General features: G+C 44.2%; 2 protein-coding genes across 6 annotated transcripts in view; one reads left to right on the top strand and one right to left on the bottom strand.

The window, feature by feature from the left end:
* The window catches only part of GGACT (gamma-glutamylamine cyclotransferase), a 37,665-nt gene extending 22,299 nt beyond the window's left edge, over positions 1 to 15,366 (top strand). For both annotated transcript variants that reach the window (XM_036454637.2, XM_045588768.1), the window contains exon 3: positions 14,349 to 15,366. In XM_036454637.2, coding sequence (XP_036310530.1) covers positions 14,349 to 14,818 — 470 coding nt within the window. In that variant the 3' untranslated portion in view covers positions 14,819 to 15,366. The remainder of the gene's footprint in view (positions 1 to 14,348) is intronic.
* A 1,114-nt stretch (positions 15,367 to 16,480) lies between these two features.
* PCCA (propionyl-CoA carboxylase subunit alpha) overlaps positions 16,481 to 19,334 on the bottom strand; it is a 348,233-nt gene continuing 345,379 nt past the window's right edge. For all 4 annotated transcript variants that reach the window (XM_036454630.2, XM_045588766.1, XM_045588767.1 and 1 more), the window contains one exon: positions 16,481 to 16,828. In XM_036454630.2, the coding sequence (XP_036310523.1) occupies positions 16,760 to 16,828 (69 nt within the window). In that variant the 3' untranslated portion in view covers positions 16,481 to 16,759. The remainder of the gene's footprint in view (positions 16,829 to 19,334) is intronic.

Genomic DNA, 19,334 nt, shown 5'->3' with positions numbered 1-19,334 from the left:
TTGGTTGCAGGCACATCCCCGGTGAGGGATGTGCAAGAGGCAGCTGGCCGATGTTTCTCTCTCATTGACCTTTCTAGCTCTCTATCTCTCTCCCTTCCTCTCTGTGAAAAATCAATAAAAATATATTTTAAAAAAATAGGAAGGGAGAGAAGTGGCTACTTGACTGAGCTGTGAGGAGGTTTCTGTAAAATAAAAATCCTCTTGAGAGCAGCCATGCACGGCGTCATCTGTGCTTTTACCGAGATCCATCCACGCTCAGTAACATCTGCTTTGGCTGCACTGAAACTGGTCATCAGCTGTGACAGGGGGCCCCTCCAAATTCGGTGGGGACAGGGCTCTGCTGGAGCCAATTTTTACGGAAGATGTTGGACGATGAGAGCTAATTTATACAGCAGGTGGGGAAGGACAGGTAAGAGGGAGCTACTGGCAGGTCTTCTGCTCGGGAACAGTCCGTCGTCCAGCCAGTGGTGAGTGCACAGCAGGCTCCTTAAGGCCTTAACTTCGAGTGACCCCAATCCAGTCAAACAGTCTTACCTTGGCAACAGGCAGGAAGCATTGTTAGTAGTTTGATGTTTTGTTTTGTTTTATATATTTTATTGGTTTTTTAACAGAGAGGAAGGGAGAGGGATAGTTAGAAAAATCAATGAGAGAGAAACATCAATCAGCTGCCTCCTGCACACCCCCTACTGGGGATGTGCCTGCAACCAAGGTACATGCCCTTGACCAGAATTGAACCTGGGACCCTTGAGTCTGCAAGCCGATGCTCTATCTACTGAGCCAAACTGGGTAGGGCTAGTGGTTTGATGTTTTATCGCTTGGAGAAAACAGTTTGAAGTGATTACATACAGCTTTTACTAATATTTCTTCGTATCATTAAATTTTAATACAGACAGGATGAATATTTTATGGAGGCACCTTTTTTTAAAGGTTGTTTTCATAGTAGAAGCTGGTGTCCGTGTAAATCCTTTTGCAGATTGGTTTAAGAAGAGTTAAATACTAGCACTTTGCTTGTTTGGTTCACTTGGGTATGTGTGTGTTTCTAAATGTGGTCTAGGCATATGCAGTCGTCGTCATTTGAAAACTAGCACAATGAACTCTTAAATCCTGCCTTTTACACTCTTACCACCAGGTGGCTTAGATTTTTCCTGCTCCATTTTTTTTTTTCTTAACGATATGCGAAGGACTTGTAATCACTTTCAATTTCTGCTTAAGTGATGAAATATGAAACTGTAGGTGGACTGTGTTTCAAGAAGGAAAACTGCTGAGTAAGTGACAGGCATTTCAAGCAGTGCCAGGCCAGATGGACATTTTCATGAGTGTTTTTGTTTTCTTAAATATTGACAATGTTAAACTAGCCAAATTTTGCTGAAGTGAAACTTTTTGAGACTCTGAGCCTGTTCCACCTCTGTGCTGACTCCTGGATGGCCACATTATCCCAGGCCAGCTGGGTTGGGCTTATATTCCCAAGTGACCTCCCACTCAATCCTTTATAGGTTGGTAAAGTTGTTTATAGAGATGCTGCTTGAATTCCTTTAGAATCAACTCTAAAACCCAAGAGTAAAATTGCTAAATAGAATGTTAATTAATGTCTCACGTCTTAATGAGGAGGTGCTAGAGGGAAATCGTGCCTGGGGGATGGTGACAGAACAGGGTGGGCAGTGCTTTCAGACAGCACCATATGGCGGTGACTGTCCCCACCCCCATGTTCCCGAAGCTCTCGGAGAATCGTGGGTCTGTCTGTGAATACAGAACTCACCAGTTTCTTTGCCAGGGCAGCGTTGGCTGCTCAGCTCCTATGCATTCCAGTTTGCCCTTCGATTCTCTAATTTATTAACTTTGACAAGTAACCTCTTGCTTGTACATGATTTTATTCACAATTCCTTTTTCTGATTCAAAGTGAACATGACTGCCTTAATCCTCTAATGGGAATTAATTGCTTGTTTCAGTGCTTAACTCTGATCCTTTCCCAATCCCCACGGGATAAGTTTCTTCCTGAAGGACCTGTGTTTGTTATTCTAAACACAATCAGAAAGGTAATGATGTTTTTCTTGTGAAAGGAGCCAGAGTGCAGAATATTAATTTTATTTATTTTTTATTACATAAGTAATTATTCTCAAACTAATATAAAGGATTCAATTCAACAGATAAAAAGTAGAAAATTATATTTTGGTCATTCTAGTAGGCTAAATTATTTCCTAGAAAAGGAGTTTAATTTTTATTGTTGGGTTTTCATTTATGAAAATAAGCTGTCATCTTCAAGAAGAAAGTTGCTGAACTAATTTTCTGCAGAGTCGCAATTACCATCCTATGGCCCAACCATGATCATTTCTTTTTTCTTTTTTTAAATATATTTTATTGATATTTTACAGAGAGGAAGAGAGAGGGATAGAGAGTTAGAAACATCGATGAGAGAGAATCATACATCAGTTGCCTCTTGCACACCCCCTACTGGGGATGTGCCCGCAACCAAGGTACATGCCCTTGACCGGAATCGAACTTGAGACACTTCTGTCTACAAACCGACGCTCCATCCACTGAGCCAAACCAGTTTGAGCCCAACCATGATCATTTCTATGTAATATCACCTTCCTATGTGTTTTTGGCTCTGAAAAATCATTAAAGCCACAACCAATACTTGATATGGCTTGATCCCTTCTTCCATTTATTATGTATAATATTCCTTTTTGTTTTATTTTTTAAGGAGCTTTATGAGAAAAATATAAGCTAACACATGTTTTCATATAATTTTGATAAAGGAAGAAGTTGGGGTAGAGAACTGAGGAAGGGACAGGGTTAAGGAGAAGAGGCTATTACTCATTGGGTGCTGCAGCCTGGCCTACAGTCGGCAGTCAATATGTACACTGAGTGGCCAGATTATTATGACCACCTGACATCTGTAGGCAAATTAGCCATACACTGCAACCTATGGGATATGGAAGCTGAAGGCCTGTTCGAACACCTTTGCTGTCTGCAGTTACCAAGATAAAAATGTCTCCACACAGGAACACAGGATTGGACAGTCGAGCATTGGAAAAAATTCATGTGGTTCGATAAATCATGTTTCCAGTTGCATCATGCAGATGGCAGAGTGAGAATTTGTGGAAACAGCATGAAAGCATGCACCCAACATGCATGAGTACAACCCTTCAAGCTGGTGGGGGCAGTGTTATGGTTTGGGGCATGTTTTCCTGGCATGATTTGGGCCCTTTAATTTATGTGGAACAAGGTCTGAAAAGCACAACATACCTAAGTATCATGGCTGATCAAGTTCATCCTATTATGTTGATGGTGTATCCCAATGGAGATGACTTCTTCCAACAAGACAATGGGCCATGCCACGGTGCTCACATTGTGCAGGAGTGGTTTCAAGAACATGAGGGAGACTTTACCTTGCTTAGGTGGCCTGACAAATCACCAGATCTCAATCCAATTGAGCATTTATGGGACGAAGTTAAAAGAGCCATCAGGCAGCTGGTTCCACAACCGTCCAAACTCATAGAACTGGACAGTGCTATTCATCAGGCATGGTGTCAGATTCCTCGCATCACCTTCAACATCTTGTGGAGTCAATGCCAAAAAGAATCGCCACAATATTCAAGGCAAAAGGTGGCTTAAAGAAGTACTGATGAGTTGGTCATAATAATCTGGCCACTCAGTGTATTTATACACTCATGTTCATAGCAGCACTATTTACAATAGGTGGAAGCAATTACAGTTAGTGGAAGCAACCCACATGTCCATTGATAACAAAATGTGGTATATAAAATCAATAGCATCTTATTCTGCCTTAAACAATGTAGGGTTCCATCACATGCTACAACATGGATGAACCTTGAAAACATTATCCTAAATGAAATAAGCCACAAAAAGACAAATACTGTATGATTTTAATATTGTATAATTTTGGTACCTAAGTAATCAGACTCATAGAAACAGTAAGGATGGGCTGGGGAAGGAAAATGGGGAGTTACTGCTTAACGGGTACAGAGCTTCAGTTTTGCAAAGTGAAAAGAGTTCTGGAGATGGGTGATGGTTGTATAACAATGTGAATGTACTTAAAACTAAAGTGTACATTTAAAAACGGGGACTTCTGAGCAAGATGCTGGAACAGGGAACTGCTGTGCTCACCTCCTCCTATGACCACACCAAAATTACAACTATATTATAGAACAACCATCCTGGAGAACCACCTGAAGACTAGCTGAGCAGACGTCCTATAACCAAGGACATAAGGAAGAAAAATGATGATACTGAAGGAGGCAGGGAGAAAAGAAACAGGCAGGTCCCACACTCACGATTTGGTGATTGAGAATCAGGAGGAATAGCTCAGCTGTGAAAGTCCCCCTTGAAGACTTTCACCCAGCCTCACACCCAGCCTGGGATACCAGTGCCAACAGGATGCCACATACAACCCACCCAACAGACACTCCTGGAGCACCTGGCTCAGGTGAGAAAGGAAACTGTACCATTGGGACTCACAGGGCTATTACATAAGATCATTCTTCAAAGACTGGGAGAAGTGGCAAATCTACCTAAGCCGTAGAAACAAGCAGGGAGTCAGCTAAAATGAGACAAACATATCCCAAATGAAAGAACAGGACAAAACCCCAGAAAAAGAACTAAACGAAATGGTGACAAGCAATCTGCCAGATACAGAGTTCAAAACAGTGGCTATAAGGATGCTTAATGAACTTAGGCCAGATTAGATTAACTCAGAACTTATACAAAGAGATAGAAACCAGTCAGAAATTAAGAATACAAGAACTGAAATGAAGGATACATTAGAGGGAATCAGCAGAGGACTAAATCAGTGGACTTGTTGAAAAAAACAAGGTAGTGGAAAACATCTAATTGGAAGAGCTAAAGATATTTAAAAAATGAGATAGTTTAGAGACGTCTGGGATAACAAGTGTAGTAACATTCTCATCATAGGATTAATGGAAGGAGGAGATAGACAGCAAGGGACTGAAAGCCAATTTAAAGAAATAATGGTTAAAAACCTCCCTAACCTGGTGAAGGAAAAAGGCAGACAGTCCCAAACAAGATGAACCCAAAGAGGCCCACATCAAGACAGATCATAATTAAAATTTCAAAGGTTAAAGACAGAGAATAGAATCTTAAAACTAGCAAGAGAAAAAGCAGTTAGTTATGTACAAGAGAGACCCCATAACATAACCAGTTGGTTTCTTAACACAAATTTTGCAGGCTGGAAAGGGAGTGGCGTGAAACATGTAAAGCGACGAAGAGAAAGTCCTACAACCAAGATTATTCTAACCTACCAGGCTATCATTAAGAATCAAAGGAGAGAGAAGAGTTTCCCAGACAAGAAAAAAACTAAAGGAGTTCATGACCACTAAACTAGCATAACATGAAATATTAATGGGATTTCTTTAGAAAAGATCAGAAACACAAGAAAAATATAGGAAAGAAAAAATTCCAACAAGGCAGTTAATAAAAAGAGGGAGTCAATAAACAATCAAGCTAGTACAAAAATTAAAAGGCAAAAGTAGGAAGATCATGTGCACTCAGTAAATTAAGGGATAGATCATCCATACAAAATCAACAAGGAAAGAGAAGCCTTAAATGACACGTTATATCAGATGGACTTAATTGATATTTTTAGAGCACTTTATCCCAAAGCAGCAGATTATACATTGTTTTCAAGTGCATATAGAATATTTTCCAAGATAAACTAGGAAGAAAACTGAAAAACATAAAAATACGTGGAGGCCAAATCACATGCTATTCAATAATAAATGAATGAGTTAACAGTGAGATCAAGGAAGAAGTCAAAAGATACCTCGAGACAAATGAAAATGAAAACACAGTACCCAAAATCTATGGGATACAGCCAAAACATTTCTAAGAGGGAAATATATAGCAATAAAGGCCTCCAAGAAACAAAAATCTCAATCTAACCTTACACCTGAAGAAACCAGAAAGAGCCCTAGCTGGTTTGGCTCAGTGGATAGAGATTCAGCTTGCAGACTGGAGGTCCTGGGTTCAACTTTGGTCAAGGGCATATGCCTGGTTGTGGGCTCGATCCCCAGTGAGAACCATGCGGGAAGCAGCCTGTCAGTGGTTCTCTCTCCTCATTGATGTTTCTGTCTCTCCCTCTCCCTTCTTCTCTGAAAAAAACAAAAAACACATATATATGAAACTTTCTCATCATTGGTATTTCTGTCTCTCCCTCTCCCTTCATCTACTAGAAAGAGAAAAAAATAAAGCTGACAGTGAGTAGAATGAAGAAATTAATAAAGATCAGAGCATAAAAATAAAGGAGAGTCTTAAAAAATACAACAGAAAAGATCAATTAAACAAGGAACTGGTTCTTTGAAAAGAAACAAAATTGATAAACCTTTAGCCAGACTCATCAAGAAAAAAAAGGGGCCCAAATAAAAGGAGAAATGACAATGGACATCACAGATACAAAGTTATATACGGAAATACTACACACAATTACATGCCAACAAATTGGACAGCCTGTAAGTAATTAATAATTTCTTAGAAACATACAATCTCCCAAGACTGAATCAAGAAGAACAGTAAATTTGAACAGATAGGTTACTTACTGATTTCTAGTCCATTAAAAGTTATCAAAAACCTCCTAACAAACAAAAGTCCTGGACCAACTGGCTTTACAGGTGAATTTTACCAAACGTTCAAGGAATTAACACCTGTTCTTCTCAAACTATTCAAAAAAAATTCAAGAGGAGGGAAGACTCCCAACCTCATTTTACAAAGCCAGCATTACCCTAATTCCAAAACCAAATAAAGACACTATAAAGAAAGAAGATTACAGGCCAATATTCCTGATGAATGTAGATGCTAAAATCCTCAACAAAATATTAGCAAACTGGATCCAGTAATACAATAAAAAGATCATACACCATGATCAAGTGGAACTTATTCCTGGGATGCAAGACTGGTTCAATATTTGCAAATCAATGAATGTGATATACCACATAAAGGATAAAAACCATTGGTCATATCAACATATGCAAAAAAAAAATTTTTTTTTAACAAAATCCAACATCCATTTATAATAAAACTCTCAACAAAGTGGGGATAGAGGCACCATACCTCAACATAATAAAGGTCATGTATGACAAACCCACGGCTAACATCATACTCAACAGTGAAAAACTGAAGCTTTTCCTTTAGGATCAGGAATAAGAAAAGGATTCTACTTTTACCACTTTTATTAAGCACAGTCCTGGAAATCCTAGCCATTCAATCAGATAAGAAAAAGATATAAAAAGCATCCAAATTAGAAAAGAATACTGTCATTATTTGATGATAATGATATTATATATAGAGAACCTAAACACTCCACAAAAAAGCTATTAGAACTAATAAATGAGTTCAGTAAAGTATCAGCATACAACATTAATATTCAGAAATTTGTTGCATTTTTATACACTAATAACAAATATTCAAAAAGTGAAATTTAGCAAACAATCCCATTTATAATTATATCTAAAACTCCACAAAAAACCTAGGAATAAATTTAACCAAAGAGGTTAACCCAGAAAATTATAAGATATTGAAGTAAGAAATTGAAGAAGATATAAATACTGATAAATAGAAGCATAAACCGTGATCATGGATAGGAATTAACTAACGTCATTAAAATATCCATACTATCCAAAGCAATCAATAGTTTCAATGCAATTCCTATGAAAATACCAATGGCATCTTTCCAGAACTAGAATAAATACTCCTCTAAAATTTATGTCACCACAAAAGACCCTGAATAGTCAAAGAAATCTTGAGAAAGAAGAACAAAGTTGGAGGTATCACACTACTTGATATCTAATTACTATACCACATGGCTCTAGTAATCAAAACAGCATGGTACTGGCATAAAAACAGACATACAGATCAATAAAACAGAATAGAGAACCCCAAATTAAACCGATGTCTATATGATCAGTTTATCTATTACAAATGAGCAAGAACATACAATGGATTAAAGACAGTCCATTCAAATAATGGTGGGCTAAAGATAGTCTATTAAAAAATTGGACAGATACTAGAATGAAATTAACCGAAACTGGTATGGCTCAGTGGATAGAGCGTCGGTTTGCGGACTGAAAGGTCCTGGGTTCGATTCTGGTCAAGGGCATGTACCTTGGTTGTGGGCACATCCCCAGTAGGGGGTGTGAAAGAGGCAGCTGATCGATGTTTCTCTCACATTGATGTTTCTAACTCTCTATCCTCCTCTCTTCCTCTGTAAAAAAATCAATAAAATATATTTTTTTAAAAATAAAGAAATTATATGCCATATACAAGAATAAACTCAAAATGGATTAATGATGTAAATATAAGACTTGAAACCACAAAATTCTTAGAAGAAAATATGGACAATAAATAAAATCTCTGACATCTCTCTTAGCTATCTATCTATCTATCTATCTATCTTCTTGGGCAAGGGACACAAAAGAAAAAAATAAACAAATGGAACTACATCAAACTAAAATTTTTTTGCACAACAAAGAAAGCCATCAACAAAATGAAATGGAAAGATGTATTTGCCGGTGATATATAATACAATGAGGGGTTATCATCCAAAATATATAAGGAACTCATACTACTTAATACCAAAAAAATAATCTAATTAAAAAATGGGCAAAGGAGAGGACATACAGATGGTCAATAGACATGAAAAGATGCTCAACATCACTAATCATCAGGAAAATGCAAATTAAGACCACAAGACATCACCTCACACCTGCCAGAATGGCTATCATTAAATAAATCAACAAAAACAAGTATTGGTAAGGATGTGAAGAAAAGGCTGCCCTTGTGCACTGTTGGTAGGACCATACGTTGGTGTAACCACAGTGGGAAACAATACTGAGCCTTATGGAAGGGTGGGTGCTATAGTGGAGGGCTCCCCAGGGAATAGACTCAGGTTCCTTTATCCCTGCTAGTGCCCTAACTGCTATTCCAATGATTTGGAAAGACAGAAGATAGGAGAGGGCAACAAAATTCTAGAAGGTAGAAAACAGAACTAAGTGGTTACTGACTTAGCAGCTTGGAGAAGCCAGAAACCTACCTCCCTAAATGGTCAGAAGCTAGCCAGCTGATGCCGGGAGTGCAGAGAAGCATGACTCGTGAGCCATGTGTGTGGAAAAACATTAGGGCAGGAAAGGAAGAGACGCTGGGTCTGAGCAGAGGACAGGTGGGGGTTACTGTCCAGAGAGGCTGAGCAGAAGGCTTTGTATTGGGAACTCCAAGCCCAGCTGAGGGTGGTGGTGAGGGGCCACCTTGAATATGGGATCAAGGAAAAATCTGCATATCTACAGATTATTATCTGGGGGCCCTCAAAGCCTGTCTCCAGAATCCTCACACAAGGCCTGCCAACCATCAGGCTCCCTCCCCTCCCACAGAGCTTCAGTTTCCCATATAGAGTCCGTTTTTGTGGTTGTAGTAGTAGTTGTTTTTTAATCTTCACCCAAGGACAAGTTTATTGATTTTTGTAGAGAGAGGAAGGAGAGGTGGGGGCGAGTGGGCAGAGAGAGAGTGAATCATGGATGTGAGAAAGAAACATCGATCAATTGCCTCCCAGACGTGCCTGACTGGGAATCAGACCTGCAGCCTTTCTGCTGTACGGGCCATGCTCCAACCAACTCAGCCTCCCAGCTGGGACTGGTGTCTTGCTTTTCAATGTGAAAGGCTAGGAGAGGGAAGAAAACCTTTTCAAGAAGCATTCCAAAACAAAGAAAAGAGGAATTTAAGAGGAATCGAGACATTGGAGGGAAAGATGAAAACTTAAACAAAAACTCCTAAGATCTTCCCAAAGATGATGAGAGATGGTATTATGCTGTGAATGAACAGGTGTTAACAAAGTGCAAGAAAAAGACTTTAGAAGTAAATAGGATAAAAATTCTTAAAATTTGAGGAGAATTAGAAGATAAAGTAGAATATAAAGAGCACGTTAAAAGATTAATCCAGGTTATGCAAAATCTGAGTACTAGAGATCCAGAAAAAGAGCAAGAAGGAAGACTAGGAGGTTCAGTGGTTGAGCATCAACCTATGAACCAGAAGGTCATGGTTTGATTCCCTGTCAGGGCACATGCCCAGGTTGCAGTTTCAATCCCCAGTGTGTTGTGTGCAGGAGGCAGCTGATCAATGTTTCCCTCTCATCACTAATGTTTCTCTCCCTCATCTCCTTTCCTCTCTGAAATCAATAAAAACGTATATTTTCAAAAATGAATAAGGAAGGGTAGGGAAGAAAATTCTCCACGATCCAAGATAATGAGTTTTCAGGCGGGAATTCCTGGCACAATGAATGGAACAAGACAAAACAAAATATATGCAGACACATCCTTATAGAATCGCAGAGTCCCAGGGACAGAGGAAGACCTGAGAACCTCCAGAGAGAAGCTCACGTCCTGTGCGAAGGACCGTGGGTCCCAGTGTCACGGGACTTCTCAGCAAGAACTTGAACGACTAGAAGACACAGGAAATGCCTTCACAGTTCTGAAGTTACTTATTTCTAGAGTTCTCTGCCCAGCCACACTGTTAATCGAGGATGTGAAATAATAAGCCTCAGTGAAGTGAGAAAGCCAACCAAGAAGGGGTCCTGGGGCCCAGGGGGACTCGGGCGCATGAGGGATGCCCGATGGTAGCAGTACCCAGGCGGGAGCAGCACAGCTTCCAGGAGCCACGGCTGCAGGGACACGTGAACGATGGGCGGCCAAGGCTGAAAGGATTCTTCCAGGGCTCTAGACAATGTGAGGCCAAATTACTGTCAGAGAAACTTGAGCGAAGGGGGTGGTGAGTTGCGGGGAGAGACAAGAGCTAAAGCTATTTTTCCAAGAAAAACAAAAAGTTGTCCAAGGAAGGAAATTAATCACAGTACACTATGTGCCTTATCTGAGAACAGTGTTTACATAGTTCTAATGCTGAGTATGGATTTGACCGAAATTGAGATGTGAGTCTATTGGAGGAACGTGGGGCAGAGACCACGTAGGTTTGGGGTGTGGGTAGAGAGAGCTTCTGTAGCAATAATAACCTGCAGGTGTGGAAAGCAGGCTTACCAAATGTGCAGGAACCACAACACTCCTCTGAAGCAGGCAGATAGTATTCCTTTTAGAGCCGAGGAAGCCCAGGCTCAGAGAGGGAGAGTGGTTTGCCTAAAGTCATAGTTTAAAACTGCTAGAACCAGGATTTCAACCCAGGCAGGTTGGTTCTAAAGCCTGCACTTTAAAAATGCATGGCTCACCTGCTTTGGGGTACAAAGGCAAGACATTATTTAAAACATCAAGAAGTAACAGTATAACTATCAATCCTATAAAAGGCTAATATGCAAATTGACCAAACAGTGGAATAACCAGTTGCTATCATGCACACTGTCTACCAGGGGACAGACGCTCAACGCAGGAGCTGCCCCCTGGTGGTCAGTGCGCTTCCACAGGGTGAGCACCACTCAGCCAGAAGCCCGGGCTCACGGCTGGCAAGCACAGCGGTGGTGGTAGGAGCCTCTCCCACCTCCGTTGCACTGCAAGGGGTGTGCAGGCCGGACTGCCCCCTCCCCCAAACCCAGTGCACGAATGTCGTGCACCGGGCCTCTAGTGTGGAGATAAATATTAAATGCAGCAGCTAAAAGGCTTAAACGTGTTGTCTCAAGGTAGCAAATGGTAGGGAATTTCATTTTTTGTGAGAAGTTATTTGACTTTTACACTATGTCCATCTGGTACTTTTAAGAATTTAAGGAGCCCTGGCTGGTGTGGCTCAGTTGGTAGGAGCTAAGTCCTATGCACTGCAAGGTCATGGGTTCAATTCCCCATCATCACATACCCAAGTTGTGGGTTTGATTCCAGTTGAGCTGTGTATAAGAGGCAAGCAATCGGTGTTTCCCTCTCACATTGACAGTTCTCTCTCCTCTCTCACTTCCTCTCTCTCCAAAATTAAAAAAAACAAAAACATGTCCTCGGGTGATGATGAAAAATATATAATAGTGATAAAATTTTATCGAAAGGGGGAAGCTAGGGCACCAGTGATGGGAGGGTGGGTCTCCAGTTTTGACTGGTTTGCCCCGTATGCAGCCTGAGTCCTCTTCACCAATTTGAGACTCAGCTCTGTAGGACTGGATGGTTTCCAGGTTCTCCTCCAGCTCCTCACAGTCTGGCAGTGAACGAGACGAGCAGTGATTTGGAGAACACGTACCATACAGAGAGCCAATGGGGGTGATGTGATAGGACTGAAAGGTTGGATGGGTGCTGCTTCAGGTCAGCTGTTCAGGAGGGCATCTAAAGGGACTGGAACCCAGTGGGCAAGTAGTGACTGCAAAGGCCCAGGGCGGGCAGGCGTCATTCCAAGGGTGGCTGGAGGGAGATGAGGGGCAGTAAGGCAGCTGCACCAACAGGGTCATGGAGTCTGCAGCGAGACTGACCGTGACTGCGATGAGTCCAGGCTGGAGGGAACAGAGAAGCGGGCCCGTTAGGGAACAGGGGGACAGTGTGAAGGGGTGAGAACTCCTGCTCATGGGTGTGTCCTGGAGGAGTAAACAGATTGAGCGACAAGACGGGATGCAAGTGTGGGAGACAGAAGTCGGGGATAGCTCCTTCACGCTCTGATCCCACCCACCCTCCTCTCCAGATCACTCCTCAGGCCACCTCTCCATACACAGTCCCTGCCACCCTGTCTGCTTGCTCTCCGGTCTCCTGTCCTCCCCTCATTCTCCACGCAGCAGTCCTGCCACCTGCAGCTCCCACGCTTCTGTGCACCTGTGCCTCCCTCCTCTCTGCACTTCAATTCCAGGCTCTGCTTGACTCACTTCTTAACTTTCCATGCTTGAGGCAGGCCCCACCCCCCCACCCCCCCACCCCCAAGCCCCACAAGCCTGATCTGTCTTCCGCCTCGTCAGAGTAACCAGCCCGGAGCTCCCAGCAGGCCCCGGTCCTGCTCGAGGTGTCCCGGTGTTGTCAAATGCCTGGACTTTATGTGCCTGCCAGCCCTGTGTTTTCCCCATGGCCACACCTCCCCAAGTACAATTTCCTGAACCCCATGGGACTCCCGACATTCCACAGGCCGGTGACTGAGAACAGGGCAGTAGAGGGGGGTGAGTGGGTGGGCAAAGTCCCATTGGGAATGTCCTTCCTCCCTGAAGAGGCAGGGAGACCCCGGACCAGGCCTGTTGACTGAGAAGAAAGCACAAGACCTAGGAACTAAGTGTGGCTCCTCCAAGGGCCACTTGCCAGGCGATATGCATGTCCAGGGGTGTCACCTCCAGGCGTTGCTGGCTGGCCGTAGGCTGCCGCTGGCAGGTGGACACCCCCTTTGTTTCCTGCACAGGCGCCTCGTGTCCGAAGCCTGCACAGCGCTGGGCAAGCAGGGCAGGGAGATGCCGGGCTTTGACGAGAGCCCAACCGGCTCCACTCTGATTTATTTCCACTTCTCTCCGAGTCATTTTTACACAGATTACTTTGGTGGGTTACATAACAGTCTGTGGCCCAGGCCCAGGCAGCAGTGAGGACTCACCTTCACACCAGAGCCAAGGCCGCTGCGTGAGTCACGGTGAGTCACAGGGAAGCGTCATTGCCCTCCAGGACCTTGAAAAAGGAACAGGAAGCTGCTTGTTGCAGGGCTGCTGGGTCATGCTGTCATGACTGGGATGTAAAGCCAGTGCTGCCCCCTGAATTCTCTCTTGTAGCGCATCACAGGTGACTATTTTACACACACACACACACACGCACACGCACACGCACACGCACACACTTTCATTCATCACTCGTATTTTCTTCTGTAGTATGTATCGTGTGCTTTTTAAAGTCCTTTTAAAATGATTAAAAGTGGCCCTAGTCGGTTTGGCTCAGTGAATAGTGTTGGCCTGTGGACTGAACGGTCCTGAGTCCGATTCTGGTCAAGGGCACATACCCAGGTTGTAGGCTGGATCCCTAGTGTGGGGCGTGCAGGAGGCAGCTGATCAATGATTCTCTCTCATCATTGATGTTTCTCTCTCTCCCTTCCTCTCTAAAAATCAATAAAAATATGTTTAAATAAATAAAATGATTAAAAATGAACTGCTCTGGAAAACTGCAGTTCTCAGGGCTCGATCCTAGTCCAGGCTCCATCCGGCAAGTGTGTTCCCACCAAGAGTGCCTTTCCCCAGAAAATGACTACAAAGGGTTGAGGTGTCTCCTGGAACCTCAAGCCACCACAGGGTGGTCCAGAGCAGTGGGCTCCGGGCTGCGCTGGGGTTGGGAACATCTGCTCCAGCAGGAACCAAAGTATTTACTCTCTGGCCCTTCCAGGCAAGCTTCCAGCCCCAGCTGAGCCCAAAGCCTGGCCCGTCTCTGGCACGTGTGCTGACAGCCCGCTTCCTTTCTCCTCCGCAGGCCTCTGCCCGACGGCCGACGTGTTCGTGTACGGGACCCTGAAGCGGGGCCAGCCCAACCACAAGGTCCTGCTGGACGGCGCCAATGGACGGGCCACCTTCCGGGGCCGCGGCCGCACGGAGGAGCCGTACCCGCTGGTGATCGCCGGGGAGCACAACATCCCGCGGCTGCTGCACCTGCCGGGGCGAGGCCTCCGCGTGGCCGGGGAGATCTACGCCGTGGACGAGCAGATGCTGCGCTTCCTCGATGAGTTCGAGGGCTGCCCCGACATGTACCAGCGCGTGCGGGTGCGCGTGGCGCTGCTGGAGGGGGAGGCCTCCGGGGAGCCGCCCGCCGCCGGGAGCAGCCGGCAGTGCTTCGTGTACAGCACGGCCACCTTCCCGCCCGACTGGGCCCAGCTCCCCCACCTCGACGATTACGACTCGCAGGGGCCGCACGGGCTCCGCTACAACCCAAGGGAAAACAGATGACCGCCCGAGGAATGCCCTCCAGCCAGGGCACAGACACACGGAGCCCCGAGGATGGCGAGATCACCTCACTCGGTCTGCGCGCACCCAATGCAAAAGCCTAATGATGTCCTTTGCAACAAATATTTGTGAAACTCAATCCTGTGGAGAAAGACATACTCTTTTTTAGTGCCAGCCAATTTCCTAGATAGTTTTGACAGACCAGTAATAGGATTGCGCCCTGAAATCTGTCCATCCACTACTGCTTTATGGCTTGCTGCTTCAAGAGCATTAGGTGTCTGAATGTACTGGGTAAGAAAAATTTAGGCTTTTAATTCCCCTAACTGGCATTTCAGGAACTCATATGTTATCATCCCTTTCTTTCTTCTTTGTCTGCTTTGCTTTAATCTGACGATGACATTTAAAATGAATGTGAAGACTTTGTGTTGCAGCTAGATTTTAGCAGCCCCACTCTTATTGATTCTGACCTGCATAGCACTGAGGGAAAAAAAAAATGCTGAGCTGATCTTGGATGTCTCGGTGTAATAAATAATAAAAGAAACTCAAGAAAACCATGCTGCATTTTAGAGTAGTTTTGGAGAACATACAACGTTGTTCTTCACCATTTTCAGATCAAGCTTATTAAAGAGACTATTAAAGATGATCATTTAAAATGAAATGTTTTAGAAAGTCAAATATAAAAGTGCTGGTGCCATTTTTGGCCCCTTTCGTGGCCCTTATTTGGTAGAAGGTTCTTTTTCTTCTAATCTAACAAAAACAATGAGCACCCGCTTGCTGGCAGACACAGCTGAACACCCTGATTTCAGATGGAAGCTCCCCTAAGCCCACTGCTCAGCGGCAGGCACCGTCCCTGCTTCCGAGGGAGCGGCATTTGGGGGTGGGCCTCTGGAGAAGAACCAGCACATTAGCAATTTGTTCCTCAGGCCTGACAGAGAGCTTAGCTTCCAAACACAAACAGCACTTAAAATAATTTTGGTGAGGCACGAAGCAGCAATTACTACCCACCTCCACCTCGTGATCTGTCAGCGTAGAGTCAGATCAGTGCGCGACTGCCTCTGCTCGCTTACCAGCAAAGTGTGAAATGTATTCCAAGAACTTCGGAGCCGAACAAAAATGCAGCTGCTGATCTCAGAAACCTCGTCTCCTCTGGGAGGGCTCGCTCACTCTTCAACTTAATGGAAGACTGTGATCACTAACTGCATCTGGCACAAAGACACGATCATTATTTTTAGCCCCTTTTTCCTGGTTGGAAACTTGCTTCACAAAGACACAAAAAGGCAAGGATGGGTATCGGCTGATGAGCTGGTGGCAACCCCCACCCACTGCAGTTGGGACGAGGGGGGTCCGGGGGGAAGAGGGGCCCCGTGACTCATCTCTCCTTAAGGTGACGTCTAGGGGTCCAGCAGATCCAGTACTTACCCATCAGAGCCGTGCAGCGGGATCTCCGTGATCCCGTCAGTGCTACAGGAGGTTACAAGTCACCACAAGCAGGAGTTCTCAGCCAGGATGAGCAGGCATCCAGGTTACAGGCTGGCAAATGCCAACCTACTAAAACTGACGACAAAGAGCTGGGATTTATATAAATATTTTAAAGGATCACAATGAAATGCTAGTGTTTAAAGTCCACGCGCACATTGTCTTCATTCAAAAAAGGGCAAATTGATATTTAGACAAATGCTCAATTTTATTGATTTAACTTTGACACTAGGAAATCTCATAGCAGAAGTACAAATCATATGTACAAGTATTTATAACAGTAAAAATTTCCATTGGTGATTTTTTTTGGCAGAATGTTGGTTTTGACTATATGTGGAATAAATATGACCGTGTAAAATCTGCTGCGCAGGGGTGTTCCCGCAAAATGCTTGGATAAATTGAGTGAAAGAATAATAATAATACAAATGGCTAATTAAACCGGGTGACGGCTGAAAGGCTATAAATACTTCATTGCAGTTCCATGAGCAGATCTCCTTCTCCAACTGTGTCCCCAGCTTTACAATGCACTGATTTCACCTTGAATAAAAATTAAAAAAAGAAAAAAGAGGGGTAAGAATGATTAACTGGACCAGGAAGAGCAATGTTGTTATCGATTTTGGAATTGGAGAGATGGTCGGGCTGGGAGCACAGGTAGAACTCCAGAATCGCAGTCATAGGGGATCTCGTGCTGAGGGACGGCCGTGCAGGGCCCTGACTCACCACCTTGCCCTCCCCTGGTGCTCCTGTCTTTGTCCTTAAGTCGCTGGTGGAGGCAATTTCCGCTGGCCGGCCCTTGCCCTGGGTGCTCACGGGTCTAGGCAGCACCCTAAGAGCCACTAGGGTTGATTCTGGATAAGCTCTCAACACCCAGCCCTCCACAATCTTCTGTTTTAGGTTGCAGAAATGTTCTCTTTGAGTTAATGGTATATAACAACAACAACAAGCCCGAAACAAAATACAATTACACCAAAGGCCAAACAGGTACTAATTCACAGGAGAAACTCCCTAGCCTCACCAGAAACTTCCTGCTGAAGGGAAATGACATGCTCAGAAGCGGTGGGCTACCGGGATAGTAGTACTCTGCGGTATGATATGGAACACGCACTGAGCGCCCTCGATGTTGCTAGTGTGCTCTTTCATTCTATTCATTTCTCCCGACGTTAATCAGGTTTGCTTTCCCAAGTTGTGTTCAGATCTCAAATAAGAGGGCAACGGGTTGAACTGGGAAAGAAATAGTGGTTTGACTTCTTGGGAGTTTGTTCCTCAGGTGAAAAAATGAACAAAGGCTTGGAACTAACGAGTGGCACACAGGAACAGTGCCAGCGGGCTAGAAGGGCCCTCTTCCCCTGAGCGGTAGCCCAGGCCCTTTCAGGCCGACCTGAACCTGTGCAATGACTACTTCCGAGGCCTTGTTCAACAGGGGCTGTTTGCACTGAGGTGGCTGCTTTTATTTTATTTTTTTTTAATATATGTTATTGATTTTTTACAGAGAGGAAAGGAGAGGGATAGTGAGTTAGAAACATCGATGAGAGAGAATCATCAATCAGCTTCCTCTTGCACACCTCTTGCACACCTCCTATTGGGGATGTGCCTGCAACCAAGGTACATGCCCTTGACCGGAATCGAACCCGGGACCTTTCAGTCCAGAGGTTGAAGCTCTATCCACTGAGCCAAACCGGTTTCAGGTTTCGGCGAAGTGGCTGCTTTTATAATCTGAAACCAGTGTTTATATAGGCAGTATTTTTCATTGTGATTACTAAAGTGAAGAGCTTGCTTCTTTGTGAACCTTTTCTCTGGGAGGAAAAATGGCCCCCAGGAAGGAACCACCAGCCCCTCGGCTCCCCAGGGCCTGGTGCTGCTAGGGGGCCGAGGGAGACGGATGAGCAGGAAGAAATGCAGCTAATGGGGTCAGGCCACAGACAAATTCGCCCAGAGCCCAGTGACACCCTGAAAGCAGCTCTGGGCTGCTGACCAGGGAGCAGCTGAGCCTTCACGGTGACGCCCAGGCCACAAGGACGTAAACACACGGACAGACACGAGCCCTTGCTCCTTCAGAGAGCTGTGACCAAGTTCATGTCTGTGTTAGTACCTCAGTCCATCAATTCAGGCCCTTGACATGCATCTGACATATTCTGCTTCCCCCCAAATGAGGGCAGGTCTCGTCACAGATGGAAATCTCATGGTGCCAATGCAGGGTCAGTGTTAAGCTCCAGGAACAAACGTAACAGTTTCACAAGAGCAGAAACCAATATTTTCTTGTTTACCTTATAAAAAGTTATCAAGTAGCCCTAGCTGGTCTAGATCAGTGGATAGAGCATCAGTCTTCTGACTGAAGGGTCCCAGGTTCGATTCCAGTCAAGGGTACATGCTGGGTTGTGGGCTCGATCCCCAATAGGGGGCACGCACCAGGAGGCGGCCAATCAACGATTCCCTTTCATCATTGATGTTTCTAACTCTCGCTTCTCCCTCTCTGAAATCAATAATAATAATATATATATATATATATATATATATATATATATATATTAAAAAAGTAATCATTTAGCCCTAGCTGGTTTGGCTCAGTGGACAGAGTGTCAGCCTGCGGACAATGAAAAATACTGCCTATATAAACACTGGTTTCAGATTATAAACCCTGCGAAGGGTTCCAGGTTTGATTTTGGTCAAGGGCATGTACATTGGATGTGGGCACATCCCCAGTAGGGAGTGTGCAGGAGGCAGCTGATCGATATGTCTCTCTCATCGATGTTTTTATTCTTCTCCCTTCCTCTCTGTAAAAAATCAATTAAGTATATATATTTTTAAAAAGTAATCATCTAGAAAGCACGATTCCTTAAAAAAAAAAAAAAAAAAAGTACAAATCATGTCTTTCTCCTCTTCCAAAACCATGGAGATGGGACAGCTGTGTGCAGCCCCCTCTAGCCTGGCCTCGCCCTCCCGCCGGGATGGACTGGAGTCCTCTGAGCATCGGTTCACTTCTCTTTGGGTGACAAATGGAAGCTGTGTCTCCCTAATGCAGATTTCACTGTGAGCTGACAGCACC

The sequence above is a fragment of the Pipistrellus kuhlii genome, unplaced genomic scaffold, assembly GCF_014108245.1.
Source record: "Pipistrellus kuhlii isolate mPipKuh1 unplaced genomic scaffold, mPipKuh1.p scaffold_m20_p_3, whole genome shotgun sequence".
In the NCBI taxonomy this organism is placed as follows: Eukaryota; Metazoa; Chordata; class Mammalia; order Chiroptera; family Vespertilionidae; genus Pipistrellus; species Pipistrellus kuhlii.
The sequence above is the reverse complement of the archived record's forward strand: the minus strand, read 5'-3'. Positions and strand labels throughout refer to the sequence as shown.